General features: G+C 48.5%; 1 protein-coding gene across 8 annotated transcripts in view; it reads left to right on the forward strand.

The window, feature by feature from the left end:
• LOC137521083 (stAR-related lipid transfer protein 9-like) overlaps positions 1-21,310 on the forward strand; it is a 93,708-nt gene extending 72,398 nt beyond the window's left edge. For 6 of the 8 annotated variants that reach the window (XM_068239856.1, XM_068239857.1, XM_068239855.1 and 3 more), the window contains 3 exons: positions 5,040-5,109; positions 17,801-17,971; positions 20,174-21,310. In XM_068239856.1, the coding sequence (XP_068095957.1) occupies positions 17,935-17,971; positions 20,174-20,508 (372 nt within the window). In that variant the 5' untranslated portion in view covers positions 5,040-5,109; positions 17,801-17,934 and the 3' untranslated portion in view covers positions 20,509-21,310. Of the gene's footprint in view, positions 1-5,039; positions 5,110-14,973; positions 15,020-17,800; positions 17,972-20,173 lie in introns of those variants that run through there. The other 2 variants (XM_068239861.1, XM_068239862.1) reach the window with 2 other exon arrangements.
• Positions 21,311-22,929: the final 1,619 nt, after the last annotated feature.

Below are 22,929 nucleotides of genomic sequence, written 5' to 3' on the forward strand. Positions count from 1 at the left end.
CTATAGAAGCGGCCATATTTATTTCCTTTTAAACAGTGCCAGTTGCCTGAGGCTAGTTTTACAGAGGGACGTTGTTTTCCTGCGTTTATATAGTGATATAACGCAAGATACCGCACTGCATTTTCACAGTGCGCCGTTAAAGTCGCATTGTAAATGTTGCATTAAGGTAATGTGCTGCTGCAGTACGGAACTTTTTAACACTGACTTTAACAGATACAGGGAAGCATACATAATTTTTCAGACTATAAGAACCACTTTTTCTCCCCCCAAAAGTGTGTGTGGGGGGGGGGGGGGGAGCCCCTGCATCTTATAGTCCGAATGTAGTCAGGCAGGTGTCCCCCCACAAGCAGGTGCAGGACAGTGCGGAAGCTCTCGCCTATTCCAGCTGCGGGCTCAAAGTCCTGCATCCTGCTTCTGTGCATCCAGCATGACATGGATGGCTCACACTCTCACCATGTGGCTCCTGTTGTGGCTCAACTCACCAATCTTCCTGTTGGGGTGCCTCTCACCCGCTTGCTCTATTCGGGGCGCCCACGTGGAGTGGCTCTTGCTCCACCGCTGTCACTCCTCTGCATCCGCGCACCAATCGTCCTAATGGGCGGTTCCTGCAGAAACTCCAACACCGGCTCCGCCATTATTACTCCTGAACCACGCACTGATCATCTTGCTTAGCTGCTTCTCAACTGCTCACTCTGTCCATGTGGCTCCTGCAGGCTCGGCTCTACCGCAGTTGAGACACCTGGACCGATGTCCCCTGCAAGTATTATGTATTACATGTTGGAAGACAGTTTATGTTGTGAGAAAAAAGTAGGTTGTGGGAACCGTGTAGCTTAGTGTAGATTATGGGGACAGTGCAGCTTGGTGTAGGTTGTGGGGACAGTTCAGCTTAGTGTAGGTTGTGGGGACAATGCAGCTTTAGTGTAGGTTGTGGGGACAGTGTAGCTTAGTGTATGTTGTGGGGTCAGTGTTGGTTACTGTAGGTTGTGGGGTCAGTGTAGGTTGTGAGGACAGTGTAGGTTACTGTAGGTTGTGGGGACAGTGTAGGTTACTGTAGGTTGTGGGGACAGTGTAGGTTACTGTAGGTTGTGGGGACAGTGTAGGTTACTGTAGGTTGTGGGGACAGTGCAGCTTAGTGTAGGTTGTGGGGAAAGTGCAGCTTAGTGTAGGTTGTGGGGAAAGTGCAGCTTAGTGTAGGTTGTGGGGACAGTGCAGCTTAGTGTAGGTTGTGGGGAAAGTGCAGCTTAGTGTAGGTTGTGGGGACAGTGCAGCTTAGTGTTTGTTGTGGGGACAGTGCAGCTTAGTGTAGGTTGTGGGGAAAGTGCAGCTTAGTGTAGGTTGTGGGGAAAGTGCAGCTTAGTGTAGGTTGTGGGGAAAGTGCAGCTTAGTGTAGGTTGTGGGAAAAGTGCAGCTTAGTGTAGGTTGTGGGGACAGTGCAGCTTTAAGGGGCCCATACACTCAGGCGATTTTCTTGCCGATTGATCGATCTATTGCAAATTGGTTGGCCAACCGACCGATCGATGGCCGATTTCGAACGATTTCGATGGATTTCCATCGAACGGCAGGGTGGAAAATTTAGGTCGATCTGATGAGATTGCTTATCATTTTGCATTGGCCTTAATGGAAATCTGATGGCAAAAAAATGCCATCAGATCGAATTTCAATAGATTTCAAACTGAAATCTATTGGAATTCTATCCTGGTAAAAAATGTTCTAAAAACGCATCAGATAGATCATCAGATGCATTTCTTATCTATCTGCTGCCAAGCTGACGAGTGTATGGGCACCTTTAGTGTAGGTTGTGGGGTCAGTGTATGTTAATGTAAGTTGTGGGGTCAGTGTAGGTTACTGTAGGTTGTGGGGTCAGTGTAGGTTACTGTAGGTTGTGGGGTCAGTGTACATTACTGTAGGTTGTGGGGTCAGTGTAGGTTACTGTAGGTAGTGGGGACGGTGCAGCTTTGTTATGGTGACAGTGTAGGTTACTATAGGTTGTGGGGACAGAGCAGCTTAGTGTAGGATGTAGGGACAGTGCAGCTTAGTGTAGGATGTAGGGACAGTGCAGCTTCTTGTAGGTTGTGGGAACATTGCAGTTTAGTGTAGGTTGTGGGGACAGTGCAGCTTAGTGTTTGTTGTGGGGACAGTGCAGCTTAGTGTAGGTTGTGGGGACAGTGCAGCTTAGTGTAGGTTGTGGGGACAGTGCAGCTTAGTGTAGGTTGTGGGGACAGTGCAGCTTAGTGTAGGTTGTGGGGACAGTGCAGCTTAGTGTAGGTTGTGGGGACAGTGCAGCTTAGTGTAGGTTGTGGGGACAGTGCAGCTTAGTGTAGGTTGTGGGGACAGTGCAGCTTAGTGTAGGTTGTAGGGACAGTGCAGCTTAGTGTAGGTTGTGGGGACAGTTCAGCTTAGTGTAGTTTGTGTAGTGTAGCTAGTGGGGCAGCTGGGGTTAGTTTAGCTGGGCAGTGCTGGACAGCTTTGAGACAGCTGTGCAGGGAAAGGCACCAGGTTTAATTTTTTTTTTCCCCCTTGGTTTTTGACTTCTGAAACTAGATGCGTCTTATAGTCCAAATAATACGGTACTTTTCATTGCATGTGATGTGACTTTTTTGTTGCGTTATGATGTTGATACTTTAACCCCGCATCACAACACAACATCCCACTGTGAACCTAGCCTCACAGTCCTGCTCATTTTCCTGGTCACTATAGTCTAAATCACACCCCTGAAACAAGCATGCAGCTAATATTGTCAGATTTGTCAAAGACACCTGATCTGCATTCTTCTTCAGGGTCTATTGCTTAAAGTACTAGAGGCAGAGAATCAGCAGAGCAGTCAGGCAATGTGCCCAGTAAAAGGAAATAAACATGTCAGCCTCCATATCCCTCTCGCCTCGGGTTCCCTTTAAGTTCTACAGCAATTTAATACCACAGTGCTCTTCTATGGTTGGGTCAGAATGGCCATCCTTTGCTCCCTATGCCTGCCAGTGAGTCTTGGGCACCCATTAGGCCCCGTTCACACTGCACACGTTGACGTCCGGATTTCGGCAACGCGTGCAGGAGGCAGACATGCACTATATCAGAAAGTGCATAGACTGCACTGTGTGATGTTCACACTGCATGCGTTCCAGACCAGTGCGGTCCGCACGCATTTTTTCCCAAAACGTGTGGCTGACATCAGCCGCACAATGCATACAAACGCAAATGGCGTGCATTCGTATGCATTGCGTTCCGAACGCACGGCCATCCGCATTTAATGATGTGAACAGGGCCTTACCCTGCAGCCACTTCACTGGCTCTTCCTCTTCTTTTTTTGGATCACTTTTGGTAGGTACTGTCTACTATGTACCTGTAACTGTCCACCAGACCTGCCATTTTGGTCACCCAGGCATCTTGTCATCACAATTCAACCCACTTCTTTATACTTTGGATCTGTAGTTGACTATTCACTTGGTGCCAGTATATCCTACCCTTTGACCAGTGCATAATTGGTGTTCTTTAGTTGTATTGCTTGTCGTTTTAACCTTGTAACTGATTTGTGTTAATTGAATAATATATTACTTGGATGTTCTGATTTGAGTGATTAGGCACTTACTGGTAGATTGGTTTCTTAATCAGTTCAACTTTGCTTAAAGCAAACCTAAACACAAAAATAAAACAGCAATTTAACTTTTTCCTGTAGTCTTTCTGTGCCCTTGCCTCATTCTGTGACCTTTGGTCAGCTGCAGTGCCCTTCTGTCAGCTGTATGTACCTGATGTGCTCTCATGCACGTAAACATTGCTACTGCGCAGGCGATCAGGAGGTGTGCGGCCCGGGGCTGTGCATGTGCAGTAGCCCGCAACTGCCCAGCTTCCAGAGGAGCTCTGCGGCTGACTTGGAGGGTCACGTAATAAAAGCAAGGGAACAGAACTGCAAAGGGCTGGAAGCAGCCACAGGTAATTAAACGTTTTTCTTTTAGCTTTGTGTATTCGGGGGGGGGGGGTTAATATGGGACATCTTGTTCCAACCCTGTCATCCCCGCTTATATTGCTGCCTAGGGAGGCTTTGAAAGTGCTTGTGTCCCAACTGCTTTCTGAAGACGGGTGGCTTTGTACAGTGCATATGCAAGTGTGCGCGCTGGCGCATGCGCAGTGTGGAGCCGCCCTTTTTCAAGTAACATGAAGTGCTTCTGAAGGCTACAAAGGGCTCATGTACATGTATTCGACCATTCAGGTATTGGGAAACATTTGGACCAATACCCTGCACTCACTGCATCAAATGTATGCTTTTTTTATGTGCTCTGATGAGAACATGTCTATAGATTTGCTTTCCAGGCATAATATATTCAAGTTTGCAGTGACAGTCACATTTACTGTTAGAAGACGTTATGTATTGTTATATTAACCACTTGCCGACCGCGCACTCATACCGCGCGTCGGCAAAGTGGCAGCTGCAGGACCAGCGACGCAGTATTGCGTCGCCAGCTGCAGGCTGATTAATCAGGAAGAGCGGCTGCTTCCTGTCAATTCACGGCGGGGGGCTCCGTGAATAGCCTGCGGGCCGCCGATGGCGGCTCGCAGGCTAAATGTAAACACAAGCGGAAATAATCCGCTTTGTTTACATTGTACGGCGCTGCTGCGCAGCAGCGCCGTAAGGCAGATCGGCGATCCCCGGCCAATCAGCGGCCGGGGATCGCCGCCATGTGACAGGGGACGTCCTGTCACTGGCTGCACAGGACGGATAGCGTCCTGTGCAGCCCCGATCCCCAGAGGAGACAGATAGGAGAGGGAGGGGTTGAAAAATTTCGCCGCGGAGGGGGGCTTTGAGGTGTTCCCCCCCCGCAACACCCATCAGGCAGGAGCGATCAGACCCCCCCCAGCACATCATCCCCCTAGTGGGGAAAAAAGGGGGGCGATCTGGTCGCTCTGCCTGCACGCTGATCTGTGCTGGGGGCTGCAGAGCCCACCCAGCACAGATCACCTAAAACAGCGTTGGTCCTTAAGGGGGGGTAAAGGGTGGGTCTTCAAGTGGTTAAACTGGAAATTCACTTTCAAATCTTTTCATTTTCTTTTAGGTAGAATGCAGACTGAGCAAGAATCATTCTGGATGAGGATGAGAAGATAGCATGGATCCGGAACTCAAAGGTAACCACTGAACTCCCCATCTGTCCACTACTGCAAGCTGTCCACCCTTGGTGGAGGGGTGTTGCCCCTATATTCTGATCTACAGAGAGCGACTTCATAATCTGAGTGTTTGGCTTTATAAACATCTGTCTACTAGAGACAGTTTACATAAAAGAGAATCTGTCATTTTAAAAAACAGATACTTACATCGGAAGCAGGAAGTCACTGGATCCTAATGAGGCTTCCCCATCATCCTTTATGCTGGGTACACACGATGCGATTTCTCGCTCTATCCACGGGATCGATTATTTCCAACATGTTCAATCGGGTTTTGATCGATACGGCCGTTGTTTTTGCACACTTAACATGCAAAATCGACGGCTGTAACGATTGAAACCCAATCGAACATGTCAGAAATAATCGATCCCGCGAATCGAGCGGGAAATCACATCGTGTGTACCCAGCATAACAGAGGCGATCCAGCGCTGGCACCCCTGAACTAACCAAAACAATGACGATTGCCTTTAGTGGCTTTCCGCTCAGGCAGCTTTCAGAGAGGCCGAGCAGTAAGCTGCTAGTGCGCCTGTACGCAGCAGCAACAAATGGGCTTTCAGGGGTCCCAGCTCTGGGTTGCCTCTGCTGAGGACAATGTAAGCCTCTTTAGGATCCAGAGGCTTCCCCCTCAAGAGGTAAGTACCTCCCAGGGGCACTTTTATTCCCTTCTGGTTTCCCATCTGGTTCACTTAAACCAGCTGTGCCCAACCTACGGCCCGCGGCCATTTGTGGCCCGCGAGGCCAGTTTCAGTGGCCCGCACGGCGGTGTCCTGTGGAGGGGGAGGCTGGGGGAGACTGAGGAGGCTGCCCGCGGAGGGGTAGAGGATCGGGTGGTATTGCGTAGTAAAGTATCGGCGTAGTCCCGCGCATACACGCTGGTATTCAGCCCCGGGTAGCGCTGGGATAGTTAGAAAGCCTCGCTCATTGGTTAGTGTAGGAACCTTCCTCCAATAGGAATTAGTGCAGGAACCTTCCTCCTATTGGAGGAAGGTTTCTGCACTAACCAATGAGCGAGGCTTTCTAACTATCCCAGCGATACCCGGGGCTGAATACCAGCACATTCTCAAGTATGCGCGGGACTACGCCGATACTTTACTACGCAATACCACCCGATCCTCTCCTCCTCGTTCAGCCTCCTCAGCCCCACACAGAGCGGGCAGCCCACTCAGCCCCACACAGACAGGGCAGCCTCCTCAGCCCCACACAGACAGGGCAGCCTCCTCAGCCCCACACAGACAGGGCAGCCTCCTCAGCCCCACACAGACAGGGCAGCCTCCTCAGCCCCACACAGACAGGGCAGCCTCCTCAGCCCCACACAGACAGGGCAGCCCACTCAGCCCCACACAGACAGGGCAGCCCACTCAGCCCCACACAGACATGGCAGCCTCCTCAGCCCCACACAGACAGGGCAGCCTCCTCAGCCCCACACAGACAGGGCAGCCTCCTCAGCCCCACACAGACAGGGCAGCCCACTCAGCCCCACACAGACAGGGCAGCCTCCTCAGCCCCACACAGACAGGGCAGCCCACTCAGCCCCACACAGACAGGGCAGCCCACTCAGCCCCACACAGACAGGGCAGCCTCCTCAGCCCCACACAGACAGGGCAGCCTCCTCAGCCCCACACAGACAGGGCAGCCTCCTCAGCCCCACACACAGGGCAGCCCACTCAGCCCCACACAGACAGGGCAGCCCCCTCAGCCCCACACAGACAGGGCAGCCCACTCAGCCCCACACAGACAGGGCAGCCTCCTCAGCCCCACACAGACAGGGCAGCCTCCTCAGCCCCACACAGACAGGGCAGCCCACTCAGCCCCACACAGACAGGGCAGCCTCCTCAGCCCCACACAGACAGGGCAGCCTCCTCAGCCCCACACAGACAGGGCAGCCTCCTCAGCCCCACACAGACAGGGCAGCCTCCTCAGCCCCACACAGACAGGGCAGCCTCCTCAGCCCCACACAGACAGGGCAGCCCCCTCAGCCCCACACAGACAGGGCAGCCCCCTCAGCCCCACACAGACAGGGCAGCCCCCTCAGCCCCACACAGACAGGGCAGCCCCCTCAGCCCCACACAGACAGGGCAGCCCCCTCAGCCCCACACAGACAGGGCAGCCCCCTCAGCCCCACACAGACAGGGCAGCCCCCTCAGCCCCACACAGACAGGGCAGCCCCCTCAGCCCCACACAGACAGGGCAGCCCCCTCAGCCCCCACACAGACAGGGCAGCCCCCTCAGCCCCACACAGACAGGGCAGCCCCCTCAGCCCCACACAGACAGGGCAGCCCCCTCAGCCCCACACAGACAGGGCAGCCTCCTCAGCCCCACACAGACAGGGCAGCCTCCTCAGCCCCACACAGACAGGGCAGCCTCCTCAGCCCCACACAGACAGGGCAGCCTCCTCAGCCCCACACAGACAGGGCAGCCTCCTCAGCCCCACACAGACAGGGCAGCCTCCTCAGCCCCACACAGACAGGGCAGCCTCCTCAGCCCCACACAGACAGGGCAGCCTCCTCAGCCCCACACAGACAGGGCAGCCTCCTCAGCCCCACACAGACAGGGCAGCCTCCTCAGCCCCACACAGACAGGGCAGCCTCCTCAGCCCCACACAGACAGGGCAGCCTCCTCAGCCCCACACAGACAGGGCAGCCTCCTCAGCCCCACACAGACAGGGCAGCCTCCTCAGCCCCACACAGACAGGGCAGCCTCCTCAGCCCCACACAGACAGGGCAGCCTCCTCAGCCCCACACAGACAGGGCAGCCTCCTCAGCCCCACACAGACAGGGCAGCCTCCTCAGCCCCACACAGACAGGGCAGCCTCCTCAGCCCCACACAGACAGGGCAGCCTCCTCAGCCCCACACAGACAGGGCAGCCTCCTCAGCCCCACACAGACAGGGCAGCCTCCTCAGCCCCACACAGACAGGGTAGCCCCCTCAGCCCCACACAGAGCAGACAGCCCCCTCAGCCCCACACAGAGCGGGCAGCCCCACACAGAAACTGGCTCACGTTCTCGCATCACAGATGATCATCTTCATTCTGTATTAAGAATAAATGTTACAAATTTGGAGCCAAATATCCAGAAATTGGATTCTGAAAAACAGCCGCAAACTTCTCATTAAGAAAATGTGCATCAAATGGTGAGTACAACAATTCTTATATTGTCGTTTTCTTTCCATTTCCAACACCATGTTAACTGTTACTAGAAAAACGTTTAAAGTTTTACAACAAAAATTTGTATGCATGTGTTCCGGCCCTCGAGATTTTTCTTGATTTAAAGTTCGGCCCTCGGGCCAAAAAAGGTTGGGCACCACTGACTTAAACCACTTCAGGACCACAGGCTTTACCCCCTTTAAAGGGAACCTAAACTAAAAGGATGTGCATTTTTTCCTTTTAAAATAATACCAGTTGCCTGACTCTCCTGCTGAACCTGTGTCTCTAATACATTTAGCCACAGTCCCTCAACAAGCATGCAGATCAAGTGCTCTGACTGAAGTCAGACTGGATTAGCTGCATGCTTGTTTCAGGTGTGTGATTCAGCCACTATTACGGCTAAAGAGATCAGCAGACTGCCAAGAAACTGGTATTGTTTGAAAGGAAACACTCATATCCCTCTCAGTTAAGGTTCCCTTTAAAGACCAGGCTATTTTTTGTAAAATAGGCCACTGCAGCTTTAAGGCCAAGCTGCAGGGCCGCACAACACAGCACACAAGTGATTTACCCCCCCCCCCGCCTTTTCTCTCCACCAGAGATCACTCTGTTGGTGGAGTCTGATCGCTCCCCCGATGTTTGTTTTTGTTTTTTTTATAAATATTTTTGTGATTATTTTTTGATTAAATATTTCCCTTTTATTTATATATATTTTTTTGTAAGCCCTCCCTCCCTCCTCCAGCCAATCACTGTGATCGGCTGTCATAGGCTTCAGGAGCTCCGCCTACCAAGCGGAGATGCGCACGCGATCCCCTGCAAAATGAAGCCCCAGGACTTTGCGCCGATCGGCGTTAGGCGGTCCTCGGGCTGCGGCCAAGCCTGTCGGAGTGACACAGTCGGCAAGCAGTTAAAATCTACATGCAGGTGGTAGATGTTAATCAGCACAGTAGCGTACTGGTTGGCAATCTCGCCTTGCATTGCTGGGTCCCTGGTTCTAATCCCAGCCAGGGCATTATCTGCACAGAGTTTGTATGTTCTCCCTGCATCTGAGTAGGTTTCCTCTGGGCACTCCAGTTTCCTTTCACATCCAAAAACATACAGAAAAGTTAATTAGCTTCCCCCTGAATTGGCCCTAAACTACAATACATACACTACACAATACATACATAGACATATGACTATGGTAGGGATTAGATTGTGAGCCCCTGTGAGGGACAGTTAATTGACAATATACTCTGTACAGTGCTGCAGAAGATGTCTGGTGCTATATAAATACTAAATGGTAACCATTTAAGGCAATTGTTTGTAAAGATTTAAGTGAAAATCTAGCATCAGTACAGGTGTCCCATGCTATTTAATAGCCTGCTGTGCTTCATCACTAAACAGCTGCTGCTGTTGTTCAGCACCTCCCACTTATCTCTCTTGCCTCTCCTTAGAACAGAACATGCTGTTTTCTCCGGGCAATACTTACTGAATGTCTGTACAGGGTGTAAGATCTACTTGCACCTGATAAAGTTGTGTAGGGTAGGCTGAATACCATGTAAGATGTGTCTCAAAGGAAACTGCTTACAGAAATGTGGAGGCTGCCATTGCTGAACCCCAGTTTAAAGTGTACCTGTTATTAGGACCAGGATTAATGGGTGTATTTATACTTGCCTCAGGCCTCCTGCAGCCCCATGAGATGTGTGGGCTCCCTTGTCTTCCTCTCTGGCCGCTCCGTTCACTTGATATAATCCCCTCCCCCCGGGTAAGCTGGCCAGTCACAGCTAGTCATGCGCTTCCTCACCATGCAGCACTCTCATTCTCTGGAGTTTTCTGCGCCTCCACAGTACTGATGAAGGCCGGCCATATTACCGGAGGGGGGGGCATATCAAGTGATTGGAGAGGATAGCAAGGATGCTATCGCGCACCTCGTGTGCCTGTAGGAAGCCCCAGGTAAGTATAAATACACCAATTAATCCCATCTCAGGTTTCCTTTAAGGCAGTGTATAGTGGTTTTGTTTTATGGATTAGTACAAAAAAATCTACTTTTACTTAAGATTAATAATAAATAAATCAGAAAAAAATAAATATTGCATATGAAATTGTAATATTTATTTGGACATCATTTGCTGTTTTATTGACAAGTGAGAAGAGTTACTGCGGTGTAGTTCACTATAAAGAACTATAGAGCTAAAATTGAAGTTAGATTTGTTTTGTTTAAAGGATACCCGAACTGAAATGTGACATAATGAGATAGACATGTGTATGTACAGTGCCTAGCACACAAATAACTATGCTGTGTTCCTTTTTTTCTTTCTCTGTCTGAAAGAGTAAAAATATCAGGTATGTAAGTGGCTAAGTGATAGGAAATAGCAAATTCTTCAGGGCCCTCTTTAGAGGCGGTCTTTAGTATATAAATTGGAACAGCCGCCTTTGAAGTATCCAAAATTCTCCATCACACAATCGTATGTTGCACATCAATGTAAGACTAAGCCTCTACACGCCATCTCATTACGTGCACATAGAATGCACACCCCAGTGACACTTTCCGTGTTTCAAGTTAAGCCGGTATTACCGGTACTCGCGTATCCGTTTAAAGTCCATTTGGCGTTGTAGATCACCCCTCCGGCGGGTACCGCCAGCTGGCCTTGCTGGTTTCCCTGCGTGCCGGGTTGTGCCGGGTAATAGGTCAGGTTCTAACTTGCTGAGAATACTCCAGGTCGGAAAGATGGACGCCAGGTTGGGGGAGATGGCGGAGGCCGTCACTGCTTAGTGGAGCATGGACTTCTCGAGCGGCGTCAGCAGGCACGTGACGCGTTTCACCCTTTCCGGGTTTCTTCAGACGTGACGTCAGTGGTATTTCCTTCCCCTTATATCGCGGGATTCAAGAGTGTAAAGTTCATTAAAAACAAACAGGCTAAATTTGAGGTGCACAGGTGCGACATCTAGTGGCTGTTTATAAGAAGACTTTCAAATTTAATCCACTGTTTAAACCATATGGAAACATGGATTTACATCTGTAAATCCAATATGATTCTTTTTTTTTAACAACTCTTTATCAAAGTCCCCTCTCCTAGGGCTGATATTTAATTTATATATGATTCCTTTCACCTTTAGGTATTTTGGGTCTGAATTATGATACCTTTCAAAATGCACCGCAACTGGACTCTTCATTTTTTTCCCATAATATTATTCACATGTTCTTGTATCTTTTTTTCAGGGGTCTGTATGTTTTTCCAATGTAGAATTTATTGCAGCTACATCTCAATTGGTAGATTACCTTTTCTGTGGTACAAGATATATAGTCATTTATCGAGAAGCTCTCAGATCCATCAGAGTTGCAGAACTTGTCACCTTTTCCACATAGGTGCAAATATCACAGTTTCCGCACCGATGCATACCTTTTACTTCATGCTTCAAAGGCGGCTGTTCCAATTTATATACTAAAGACCACCTCCAAAGAGGGCCCTGAAGAACTTGCTATTTCCTATCACTATAGGACCTAATGGAGTGCACTCCAATTAGCTAGTAAGGGTGGGTCAAGATATAGGGACTCAGCTGTTTGGTTTTAATGGGAAGGAAAAGGGCTATTATTAATATTTGGTATGATATTGTGCTAATAAAGTTTTTTTCATTTTTATATACTCAGTGGCTCCCCATAATTTTTCTATTGGATGTATTCTGCAATGGGTGAGATGCTTGAGTATTTGGTAGCTATCCCATCATTTGTATATATATTATTTGAAAATGCCTCTGACAGAAATCCCCACTTATTATCCACCAAAAATGCCTAAATAGGCCTCTTCTCACCCTGAAAAGTTAAAGCAAGCCTGAATGAATTAAATATGTAGTACTAATGGTAAATAGACATTTGTAACAGAGCAAAATAGAAGATATGTATTTGGCTAGTACATTAATATTCCCCTAGTTTATCACTTGGTTCGCTGCAGATGATCATAAACTCACTTTACATGTGCCACAGACTTACGAGGGTTGAATGAAAAGTAATGCCTCCACCTCCATAACTCGTCAACAGATGGCAGCACTGGTTTGTGGCAAGTACTGGATTGTTCAGTAGACTCTCCTCTACAGTTCCAGTTGGTAGGAAGCCTTAGCGTTGGACGGTTGTGTTGTTGCAGTGCAAAGTATGGAACCCTGCGCAGAAGGTCGGTCAATGCGATTTAAGCAACGTGCTGTTATTGAATTCCTGACAGCAGAAGGTGTCACCCCAAAGGAGATTCACCAGAGAATGAAAGCTGTTTATGGTGGTTGTGTTGATGTGAGTACTGTGCGTCATTGGGCCAGTAAATTTAAAGATGTTGAGGTGAGAACATCTGACTTGCGGGACAAAGAAAGAGTTTGCCGTCCTGTGACAGAAACCTCACAGTTTCACAGGCAGAAAGTTGACAGACTGATTTCAGGACAATCGCCGTATCACAGGGAAATTGCAAGCATAATAGGCATTTCACAAGAACGTGTGGGTCAAATTATTGCTTTGCCTGGCTATAGGAAGATCTGTGCACGATGGGTAACCAGGCAATGACAATGCCAGACCACACACATCAAATGTCACCACAGCAGAACTGCAGAGACTGAACCTCACCACCGTACGGCATCCTCCATACAGTCCAGATTTGGCGCCGTCTGACTTCCATCTGTTCCCGATAATGAAAGAAAGTCTTCGGGGACGTCATTACGCTTCCGATGAAGAAGTTGAGAGAACTGTGAGAAGCTGGTTGCGGAAACAGTGTCGACTGCTTTTGTGACGGCTTCAGGAAACTTGTTCATCGTTGGCAGAAATGTAACCAATTGTCTGGTGATTATGTGGAAAAGTGAATATTGAATATTAAAGATCACATTCTAAGGATTATTTCTGTGTTTAATTTATTAAAATATTCCCATCCAAACCCAAGTTATGGAGGTGGAGGCATTACTTTTCATTCAACCCTCGTATGAATTCTAAACAAGATGTGTTGTTATTATCGATTACTATAGCACCAGCATATTTCATGGCACTGTACAAGGTATAAACAATACAGTTAACAATACCAGATAATGGTGATTGATTACATGTGATGTGATGCAATGAACAAATGAAGTACAGATTCTTACACAGGGGTAGGAGGTATGCACACCCAGGGCCAGGCAGAGGCTGGAGAGGCTCCAGCCTCAGGGCGCAGTGTAGGAGGGGGTGCACAACTCATTCAGCTGTCATTCCCAATAGTGTTTGAAGCAGAAAGAAATAAGAAAAGGGGATACATGACAGTGACTGCAAGCCATATAACTAGAGATTAAGGTGCTGGGGAGGTTGGGGGCCTGGGGCACCTATTAGTCTAATAGCAATCAGTGTGTGATGGCTGGGGTGGGAGGGATGGGGGGGCGCACTTTGGTGTCTCAGCCTTGGGTGCTGAAGGACCTTGTCCCCGGCTCTGTGCACACCCATTACACAGCATTGTGAGACGAGAGAGAGAGAGAGAGAGCCCTGGCCAAAACGGCTTGGGGCCGTTTTCACTTCACATGTTGCTATGCGGAAACCACACCGCAACGTAAAGAAACTGCAACCAATTCACGTCAATGGAGAAGTTTCCATTAACGCGAATTGACCTACGTGATCCAGCGCGATTAAACGCTGGGGAATTTATGGATAGCATGCTGCAGTTTTCCGCAGCACGCATCCAATTCCCCATAGCCGCCGCCGGGAAGCCGCATGACACTGCATCCAGTTGTACGGACGACAAGCGGAAGTACCTGCAGGGGATGCAAGGTGATCGCTTTGCATCCACATCGATAGTGGAAATAAGCCCTTACAGTCTTAAGCCTCATCTACACGCGTAGATGAGGCGGCGATGTGGCTTATCAATCGAGCCGCTAATGTGGCTCGATTGATAAGATCTGACAGGTCGGATCTTGCTACCGCCAATTCCCTGCTCGTTCCCCGCGAGGGGACAATGGCATGGAATTGAGCGGAAGATGCGCGGTGCGGGGACGAGCGGGTATCGAATTCGGCGCACGTGCGGGCGAGCGGGGACGCGGAACAGGCGATCCGGCGGCTAATCAAGCCGCCGGATCAGAGCCTTATCTACGCATGTAGATGAGGCTTAAAGGATTAAGGGATTGTGTCTTCCAAATTTCCGTTAGTCAGTGAGGCACATATTATCTAGCACAGCAGTGTATATAAATATTGCTGTTCCAGTGACTTTCATTCTGTGTAGAATGATATTGGCATTGTGCTAGTGAGATTATATAGTAAAGGTGGCCATACATTGGTCGATATGGCCAGCAGATAGATCCTTCTCTGATCAGAGATAGGATCTATCTGTTCGATTGCTTGCACACAGATTATTTATCTATTTCAGCATGAAATCTTTGATTATCTGTGCTTGCTGGGTCCCAGTGTCCACCCTGCGGTTCTCACCTCTCCGCCGTGTGGTCTTTGCTTCTTCCCGGTGGCTACTCAGTCTTCTTCACTTCTGTTTCTCTGGGCGCATGTGGAATATAATGCAGAGGACAGACACTAGAGCAGGGGTGGGCAAACTTTTTAAGGATCGGGCCACATTCCTCTCGACTGTAGCTTGCTCGCTCTCTCCTCCTTCAAACTGAAGAATTGCAGGAAAGGATTGGGTATAACTCGCCCTATCACACTCTCCAGTGGTGATCTCCATGGCAACAGCAGCATCATGTGACACACTATGTAATGACAGTTCGCATGACACCACCGTTACCATGGAGATCTCCCCTTGGGAGTGTGATAGGGTGAGTTGGATTTCTTGTACATGCTCTGCACGGCGGGAGGGAGAAAGGGAGAGGAGCAGAATCTGGCCCTCTTTTGACAGGATGGCTCCATAGTGCCTGCAAGCCGTATCCGGCCCGCGGGCTGTAGTTTGCCTATGGCTGCATTAGGGGCACTGTGACCACTACAGGCCCCTAGTGTCTATCCACTGTATTATGCCACACAGGCACCTGGGGATACGGAAGTGAAGATGATGCTGGGGAGAAGCATAGACTGGGCTGTGCGGTGGACAGGTGAGAGTACGCTAATCAGTCGCCAACTAAAACGCTGCTAGCAACGCGCTCCCTATCTGTTAACCTAAATGTTTCACCTGGATTGATTGACCCAATTGAGCGATTTTGGTCGAAATTCGCTTAATTGGTTGGTTGATCGGGCCGTATATCAATGAGAGTAATCGATGAGTATATTGCCTGCTTAAAGGATACCGAGTGTATGGCCTTTTTAAAGGATACCTTAGCGCAAAAAAAGAAAATGTAAAAACGGGGTGCAGGCATGTTTAGTGGGCTCTCCTTATGCCCTCCGCTCCCCCCGTTCTCCTCTGTCCCCTTCCGGTAGTGCCTACCCACCTCCCCAAACTTCCTTCCTGGTCAGGGTGGTTGCAGCTGACTGCGCAGGCGCTGCCGGCCATGCATGCACTATGTGCAGCCAGGAGCGCTCTGCGCATGCTCACTGTCAGAACTACGTAGTGCGCATGCACAGAGCGGTCCGAGAGCAATCAAAGGAGGCGCGCCACTGGGTAATGGCTGCGCAGTCAGCCGCGACCACCCCAACCAGGAAGTAAGTTTAGAGCCCACTACACATGACTACTCCCCCTTTTTTAAATTATTTTTGCGCTAAGGTATCCTTTTAATGCAGGGGAAAGTACAATAGATCCACAGTGCAGTTTATTCTCTGAGACACTGGAAGCGCTGGCTCAGCATAATGCCGTTATTTGCTTATATAGTGTAATGCAAAACATAATAGGAGTATTGCACATGTCTGCAGGAGATTGGGAATTTTCAAAATAACTTTCCTGATATCCTACTTTTTATGTTTGTAACATTTATTGAGATATATAGAGAATCATTGCTTGCACTATAGCAGGTTTTCTCAACCAGGGTTCCCTGGAACCCCAGGGTCCTTGAGTACTCTGCAGGGGTTCCATGGCATTTTTCCCAATCGTGGGTGTTGGGTCAAGTATGAAAGAGAGCACACTGTATTAGGGGGTACTGTAAAAAGAAGCACAAAATTGGTGGTCAGAATAATAATGAACACATTAATAAAAAAGCACTAGAATAAAGATACATTATAATGAAGGGCACTGTAATAGGGCATTAACTACCCCACCAGTATTTAAAGACCATGCCACCTGCAAAATAATTTCAGGGGTTCCTTGAGATCCAAAAAGTATTTGAGGGGTCACTCCAGGGTGAAAAGGTTGAGAAAGGCTGCACTAGAGTGTCCCTTCTTTCTCTCTAAACCTTGGCCTGCCAGTTCTAACTGATTTTGTGTTAGGGCATGTGTGCATGGACTGCGGTGTGAATAGTAATAAATATCCTTTATTATAAATATGGCTCGCTGACGGCCTTGAAATGATAAACTAAGTAAAGCCGACCCCCCCCCCCCAAACAAAACAAAACAAAAAACATTTCTTTGTCTTTTAATAAATTGTAGTTTTTGCTCAATTAAAAAAAGGGCTACTGCACAATTTTATAGCTCCTAATTTGCAGCTGCCTGATTACTGCTACCTCATTACTGCCCCAATCTGTCAGCAGTCATAGGTATGGGCAGCACAGTGGGGTAGTGAATAGCACTCTTACCTTGCAGCGCTGGTTCCAATCCTAGCCACGGCATTATCTGCACGCGTCTGTATGTTCTTCTTGTGTCTGTGTCGGTTTCCTCTGGGCACTCTGGGTTTCCATCCACAATTGGCTTCCCTCTAAATTGGCCCTAGACTGCAATACATATGCTACACAATACATACATAGACATATGACTATGGTAGGGATTAGATTGTAAGCCCCTCAGAGGGCGAGTTAAGTGACAAGACAATATACTCTGTACAGCGCTGTGGAGGATGTCTGCCCTATATAAGCAGTAATAGTTATAAGCGCTGCGAAGCTACAGAAAACCAACAACGCTAAATCACATTTGATGGAGGGGACCTAGAAAGGTGGTGGAGATTTTGGGTTTCTGGAATTGGATTACGATACAGAAGTATTGTAAAGTTGGGACATACTTTGAAGAGCTCTGAAAAAGTGTAATAACCTATGGGGTGCCCAGGGCAAATTAAGCACACAAATGAGCTCCGGAACTACAGCACTAAATATGTTGCATATGGCACTACCCACTGTTGAACTCGCCTACTTTTTACCACATAGCTGTGGCTTTACCCAACTAAAATACATTTCAGGGAAGAACACTCAAATGGCTGTTTTTTCCTTTTTGCAAGACCAGCAATATGTTTTACAAAACGGTTAATGCATAATTGGTTGAAAATAATCCCGTTAATTGCACATAAAAAAAACTGTGCTATCTTGGGCTTTAAAAATTGATCCCATAGATCAACCAGTGTCTGGAGTCTGTAATCCCGTTTTTAATAATTCACATCCAGTGATTCATAAAATTGAGCTTCCCAGAATGCAATGGGAGAGATGATTTGGTGATGTCATCACATGCCGTTTAGCTTCACATGTATACAAGGGACCTGGCTTGAGGCACATAACAGGATTATGAAAGCACTTTTTGCTTATTTGTTTCTGCAGGACTACAGCGGCTGTGTCTGAGGAGTATCGGCAGCAAATAAGGGACTAGAAATCCTCCTATCAGCAGCAAGTGGAGGTGGAAGACTTAAAGTGGCAAATACAGGCAGAGCAGGTGACGGGGGAAGGCACTGGAGATGGAGAGGTCCTTGCTCACTCAGCAGATACAAGAGAGTAAGATCATTTTCATTACTTTTAGGCTGGTTGCATAGCTAACAGCAGTGCAAGCACTGCATTGCACCGCAGAAATCAGCCTTTATATGACCTTGCGCCACGGTGCAGTGTGAGGGTCATATGCCTAGAGCCGCTCCCCAGCTACTCCCTGCTGGGTAGGAAGGAAGTCCCTGGGATGCCCTTCAGTCATGCACACATGATGCGTAGCCCATTGACTTGCATTGCTGCATAATCATGTGGTAGGCATGGATCATGCAGTAATGTGCTACAGCCTTTGCTTTGGCAGTCATCACACAAATCTAAGTCTCCTTAGATCTGCATGGCCCTTGCGGTGGGGAAGCAGCCAGGGCTGTGGAGTCGGTACAAAAATCATCTGATTCCGACTCCTCAGTTTACAAAAACATCGACTCTGACTCTTCTAGGTACCCAAAATTGCTCCAAATCCTACTCCACAGCCCTTGCATGGCTGTGGAGTGGGTACAAAAATCATCAGACTCCGACTCCTCAGTTTATGAAACCTCCAACTCCAGGTACCCCAAAATTGTTTCGACTCCAACTCTGATTCCACAGCCCTTGAAGCAGCATGAAAAAATAACGCGGGCAACAGTGTGTGAGGGGCCTAAATGTAAACTTGCCACTTGTACCATATGTATATATGTGAGGTAACGGTCCTGCTGCTTTTCCTCTAATAGTTGCTCACCTGTTCATGTAATTCTCACCAGACCTGCAGCAGGCTGAAAGTCAGGTCAGGTTTGGTTTGCCTGACCACTTCGGTACCAGCAGTCTTTGGCCCCTTAAGGACCAGAGACTTCTGGTTTGAAAAAACGGCTTACTGACCTCACGCCGCACTGACCCGCCGCTACCACTGCTCACGCTGCTTTCCCATCGCTGTAGCCCCCTCGCTCTGCTGTCCCTATGATGGCAGAGCTCTCTGAGCTGGTCAGGAGCCGATTTCATTGGCTCCTGACCCTGTGATCAATGTGATTGGCTGACAGTGATCACAGGGTCAGAAACGAATGAAAACTGCTCCTGACCTGCTCATGGAGCTCTGCCCTCAGAGGCCTAGTGCACACCGGAGCGTTTCCGCTGCGGTTTGCGATCTGCTTGCGGGTGCGGATCCGCTAGGGTAATGTATTTCAATGGGCTGGTGCACACCAGAGCGGGAGGCGTTTTGCAGAAACGCATACTCCCGGGGTGCTGCAGATTTTGGATTGCGGATGCGTTTCTGCCTCAATGTTAAGTATAGGAAAACCGCAAACCGCTCTGAAAAACGGCACTTCAGAGCGGTTTGCCAGGCGGTTTTTGTTACAGTAGCTGTTCAGTAACAGCTTTACTGTAACAATACATGAAATCTACTATACCAAAACTGCTACACAAAACCGCAAAACGCTAGCTGAAACGCTGCAGAAAAATAAGAAAAAGCGTTTCAAAATCTGCTAGCATTTTGCGGATCTGCTAGCGGTTTTTGGTGTGCACTAGGCCATACTGATGATAGAGCGAGGGGCTGCAGCAGCAAGAGTGGCAGAAGCGTGTGGTGGAAATGGATGAAATTTACACCCTGGCAGGATTAACGGGTTCTAAACAGGGCGTACATTTCAATCAGCGTGGTCCGGAAGTGGTTGGTTACAGGCTCACAAAATATAACCGATATCAGAATGGCTTTATTGATATTTAAGAAACCCTAACCCTTATAAACTTAAAATATATAATCAGTAGATAACACATGAAAACTGCATGTCTAAATTTTCAGAAGCCGCAGAAGTGAAAGCATATATACTATCTGACACGTTAGTAAACTGGCTTATAGGCTTTTTATCCTATATCAGACGTGTCCAGTTGTGGATACACCCATTGTATGTGTAGGATGTAGATGCATCCACCATTAGCATAGGAGATTGGCCTCGGCAAGAGGGTCTTATCCCACATGCCTGTGTTGGATATGTGGCACCAAAAATCCCGTTTATGTTGGTATGCTGTGTTAGCTACTGGCTGTATTTAAATACAAATTGGAGTTATTACCTGCAGTTTCTTCTGTGGTGTATGAATAACCCCAGAATCACACTACATAGCAACCCACTGCAGAGCAACACGTGTTCTCCTGCTTTGGTAATGTGAATTAGGCCTTAGTCAGATTCTGAACTAAATCATGTTTGCCATGTATAAGAGATCCTATAACTGACTTGGCTTTCTCTGTGATTGCAGACCAGCAGTGGCTTGTGAAAGAGCAACAGCATCTAACTGTATTTTGCCAGGAAAGAAAAGAATCTGCAGTTAAAACTGAAGTCAAAACCTATGCTGAGGTTAAGGTACAGAACTGCGTACAAACTGAAATCCAGCCAGACTCTGAAGAACTGGAGTGGAAGCAGCTAGTGCAGCTGGAACTGCTACGCAAATGCTCCCTACGAAGGGCCGAGAGGAATATCCTGGAGGAAAAGGTTGTATTTCAGCTTGAGAGGATTGTAAAGAAAAAAAAAAAGAAAAAACTCTTTGAGGCTAAAATAGCTCTCCAGCAACTGCAGGCAGCACACTGGATTTAGGACCATTTCACACTAGAGCGGATGCAAGACGGACTCAGTTCTGTTCATTTTGCGTCCCCTTGCAGAAATTTCACCCTCTGCTTCGATCATGTGTCTTGCATCGATCACATCTGCATTGCCGCTCATCTATCCCACCACCGTTCGGTCTGTCTATATTCAGACCGGAGGCAAGCAGAAGTATGGGGCTCTCCATAGGCTGCATTAGGCCATCTCTCCCTAGCAACGGAGAATTTTCATTGGTCCACTATGAACCAATGAGAATTTTCCCTCTTTCTAAGGATACCCATTAGTCTTTTGCAGCTCAATGGAGAGCCCCATGCTAATACCAGCTACTGGGCTGAATATAGATGGACCAAGCGGTGACGAGCTGTGCCTGAGGGACCGAGCGGCGGTGATCTGTGGGAACACACAAGTATTACGTCACAGCAGCGAGCGAACCGTGCGAAGCTAATGCAGCAACTAGCCTAGTGAGAGCAGACAGTGTCCATTCTCATAGGCTTTCATTGCATAGAATTTCCCATCCGGTCCAGGAAAATGTGCCAAGTTCAGACTCTGTTCCGCTTAGTGCATTGCGACAAGTGGATCCATTTTTTTTAACCAGTAGAAGTGGATCCTATTTTTAACATTAGGATCGGCTTCCTGCACAAAGTGGAGTTTTTAAAAAAAAAACATTAAAAAAAAAGTTCCCGAACCGGCCTTCAGTGAAGATGCACTGAAACTGACTTATCTCCAGGTTCATAAAGTGCAAGAACCTTCTGTGATTTCCACAATACTTAAAGGAAACCAGAGATTAATCAATATAAAAGTTTTATACATACCTGGGGCTTCCTTCAGCCCCCTCTGTACCGATTGCTCCCATGCCATCTTCCTCTGTTTCCCCCTTCTCCCGGAAGAAGCCCCATTAGCTTGACCAGTCGGGGTGCACTGCACATTCGCAACCCATCAGGATGCGGGTGCTCCCGTGGCCTGAATTGGCATGCGCAAGCTCAGAAAACTCCCAGCTGCAGGAGCGAGATGGGGGGGGTGCAGCCGGGCATGCATTGACCAAACCTATGGGTCTTCTACTGGGAGAAGGTGGCGGGGAAGATGGCATGGGAACGATCGGTGCGGAGGGGGCTGGAGGAAGCCCCAGGTTTGTATAAAACTTTTATATTGATTAATCTCTGGTTTCCTTTAAACTTTCTTTATGCCCCGCCCCCTCTAGTGTCCATCCCCCTCTCCATTTCCTTCTCAGGCCAAATCCATGGCTGCTGCTTCTTAAAGACAATATAACCCCACTGCTAAAAAAAAGAACCCAGATACTTGCCGAATGAGAGGTAAGGCTCTAGGTCCTAATGAGTCTTCCCTCTTCTCTCCCGGTGCCCGTGGTGCTGCGCTGTTCCCAGGAGCAGTATTTGACTAAATTGGTCAAATACTGCTCCTTCCGCCGGCAAAGGTCACTTTGGAAAGTCTTCGGGAGCCCGAGTACTCCCGAAGATGGGCCGCTTCACACTACGCACGCGCGAGCGCCCTCTATCGTGTCATCGCGCATTCGCAGTATGGTGCTGCCTGTCTTCCGGAGGACTCGGCTCCCGAAGACTTCCGAAGCCCCCGGTGGGGGCTTTGAACGGGAGAGCCAGCGCTGCACTGAGGGCACCGGCAGAGGAGAGGGAAGACTCTCCTCTGCCGGTGCAGACCTAGAGCCTTCCTTCTCCTTAGGTAAATATCTGGTTTCTTTTTTTTTTAGCAGCGGGGTTACATTGGCTTTAAGTGACCTATATGTGCCAAAACCAATTCTGGGTATGTCGCAATGATGCTTGGCAAAATAAAACTGATTCGGATTTGTAAGCTACACTATGCTTATGCAGTAATACAAAGTTAAACCACAAGATGGTGTGGTTGCATGCTTAATAGTGGGCCCAGCCTCAAATGAATCACTGGTATGTGCATTTCATTCATAGTACTGTATAGTGTATCTACTATGTATGTTTATAACAATAATAAAAATAAAAAAAGTTGCTCGTGATTGGTGTTTTTTTTTTGCTCTACACCAGGAATATAACAGTTGGGATGCAATTGCTTGGTCTACTCTAGACAACCTTTCCACTTCAAGTAGAATCTGTGAGTTAAAAAAAAAAAACCTTGGGAGGAGAAAGCCTCTGGATCCTAATGAGACTTCCCATCCTCAACCAGTGCGATTCAGCGATGTTTAATGGTGGTCCAATCAGGTCCACTCTACTGCTGAGGTGCAGACTGCTCAGACAAGTTCTTGTGGCCAGAACGGTAGGGCTAGGGAAGCCTCTTTAGCATCCAGAGGCTTCCACCTCCTGAGGTAAGTACCCACTAAGGAAGGGGTGACCAGACTTTTTTAGGCCTAGGGCCACGCTGCCATTCTGTAGGGCCCGTTCACACTTAGAACCGCAGAACGCCGGCTTGCGGGAG

This window comes from Hyperolius riggenbachi, chromosome 6 (genome assembly GCF_040937935.1).
Source record: "Hyperolius riggenbachi isolate aHypRig1 chromosome 6, aHypRig1.pri, whole genome shotgun sequence".
Lineage (NCBI taxonomy): Eukaryota > Metazoa > Chordata > Amphibia > Anura > Hyperoliidae > Hyperolius > Hyperolius riggenbachi.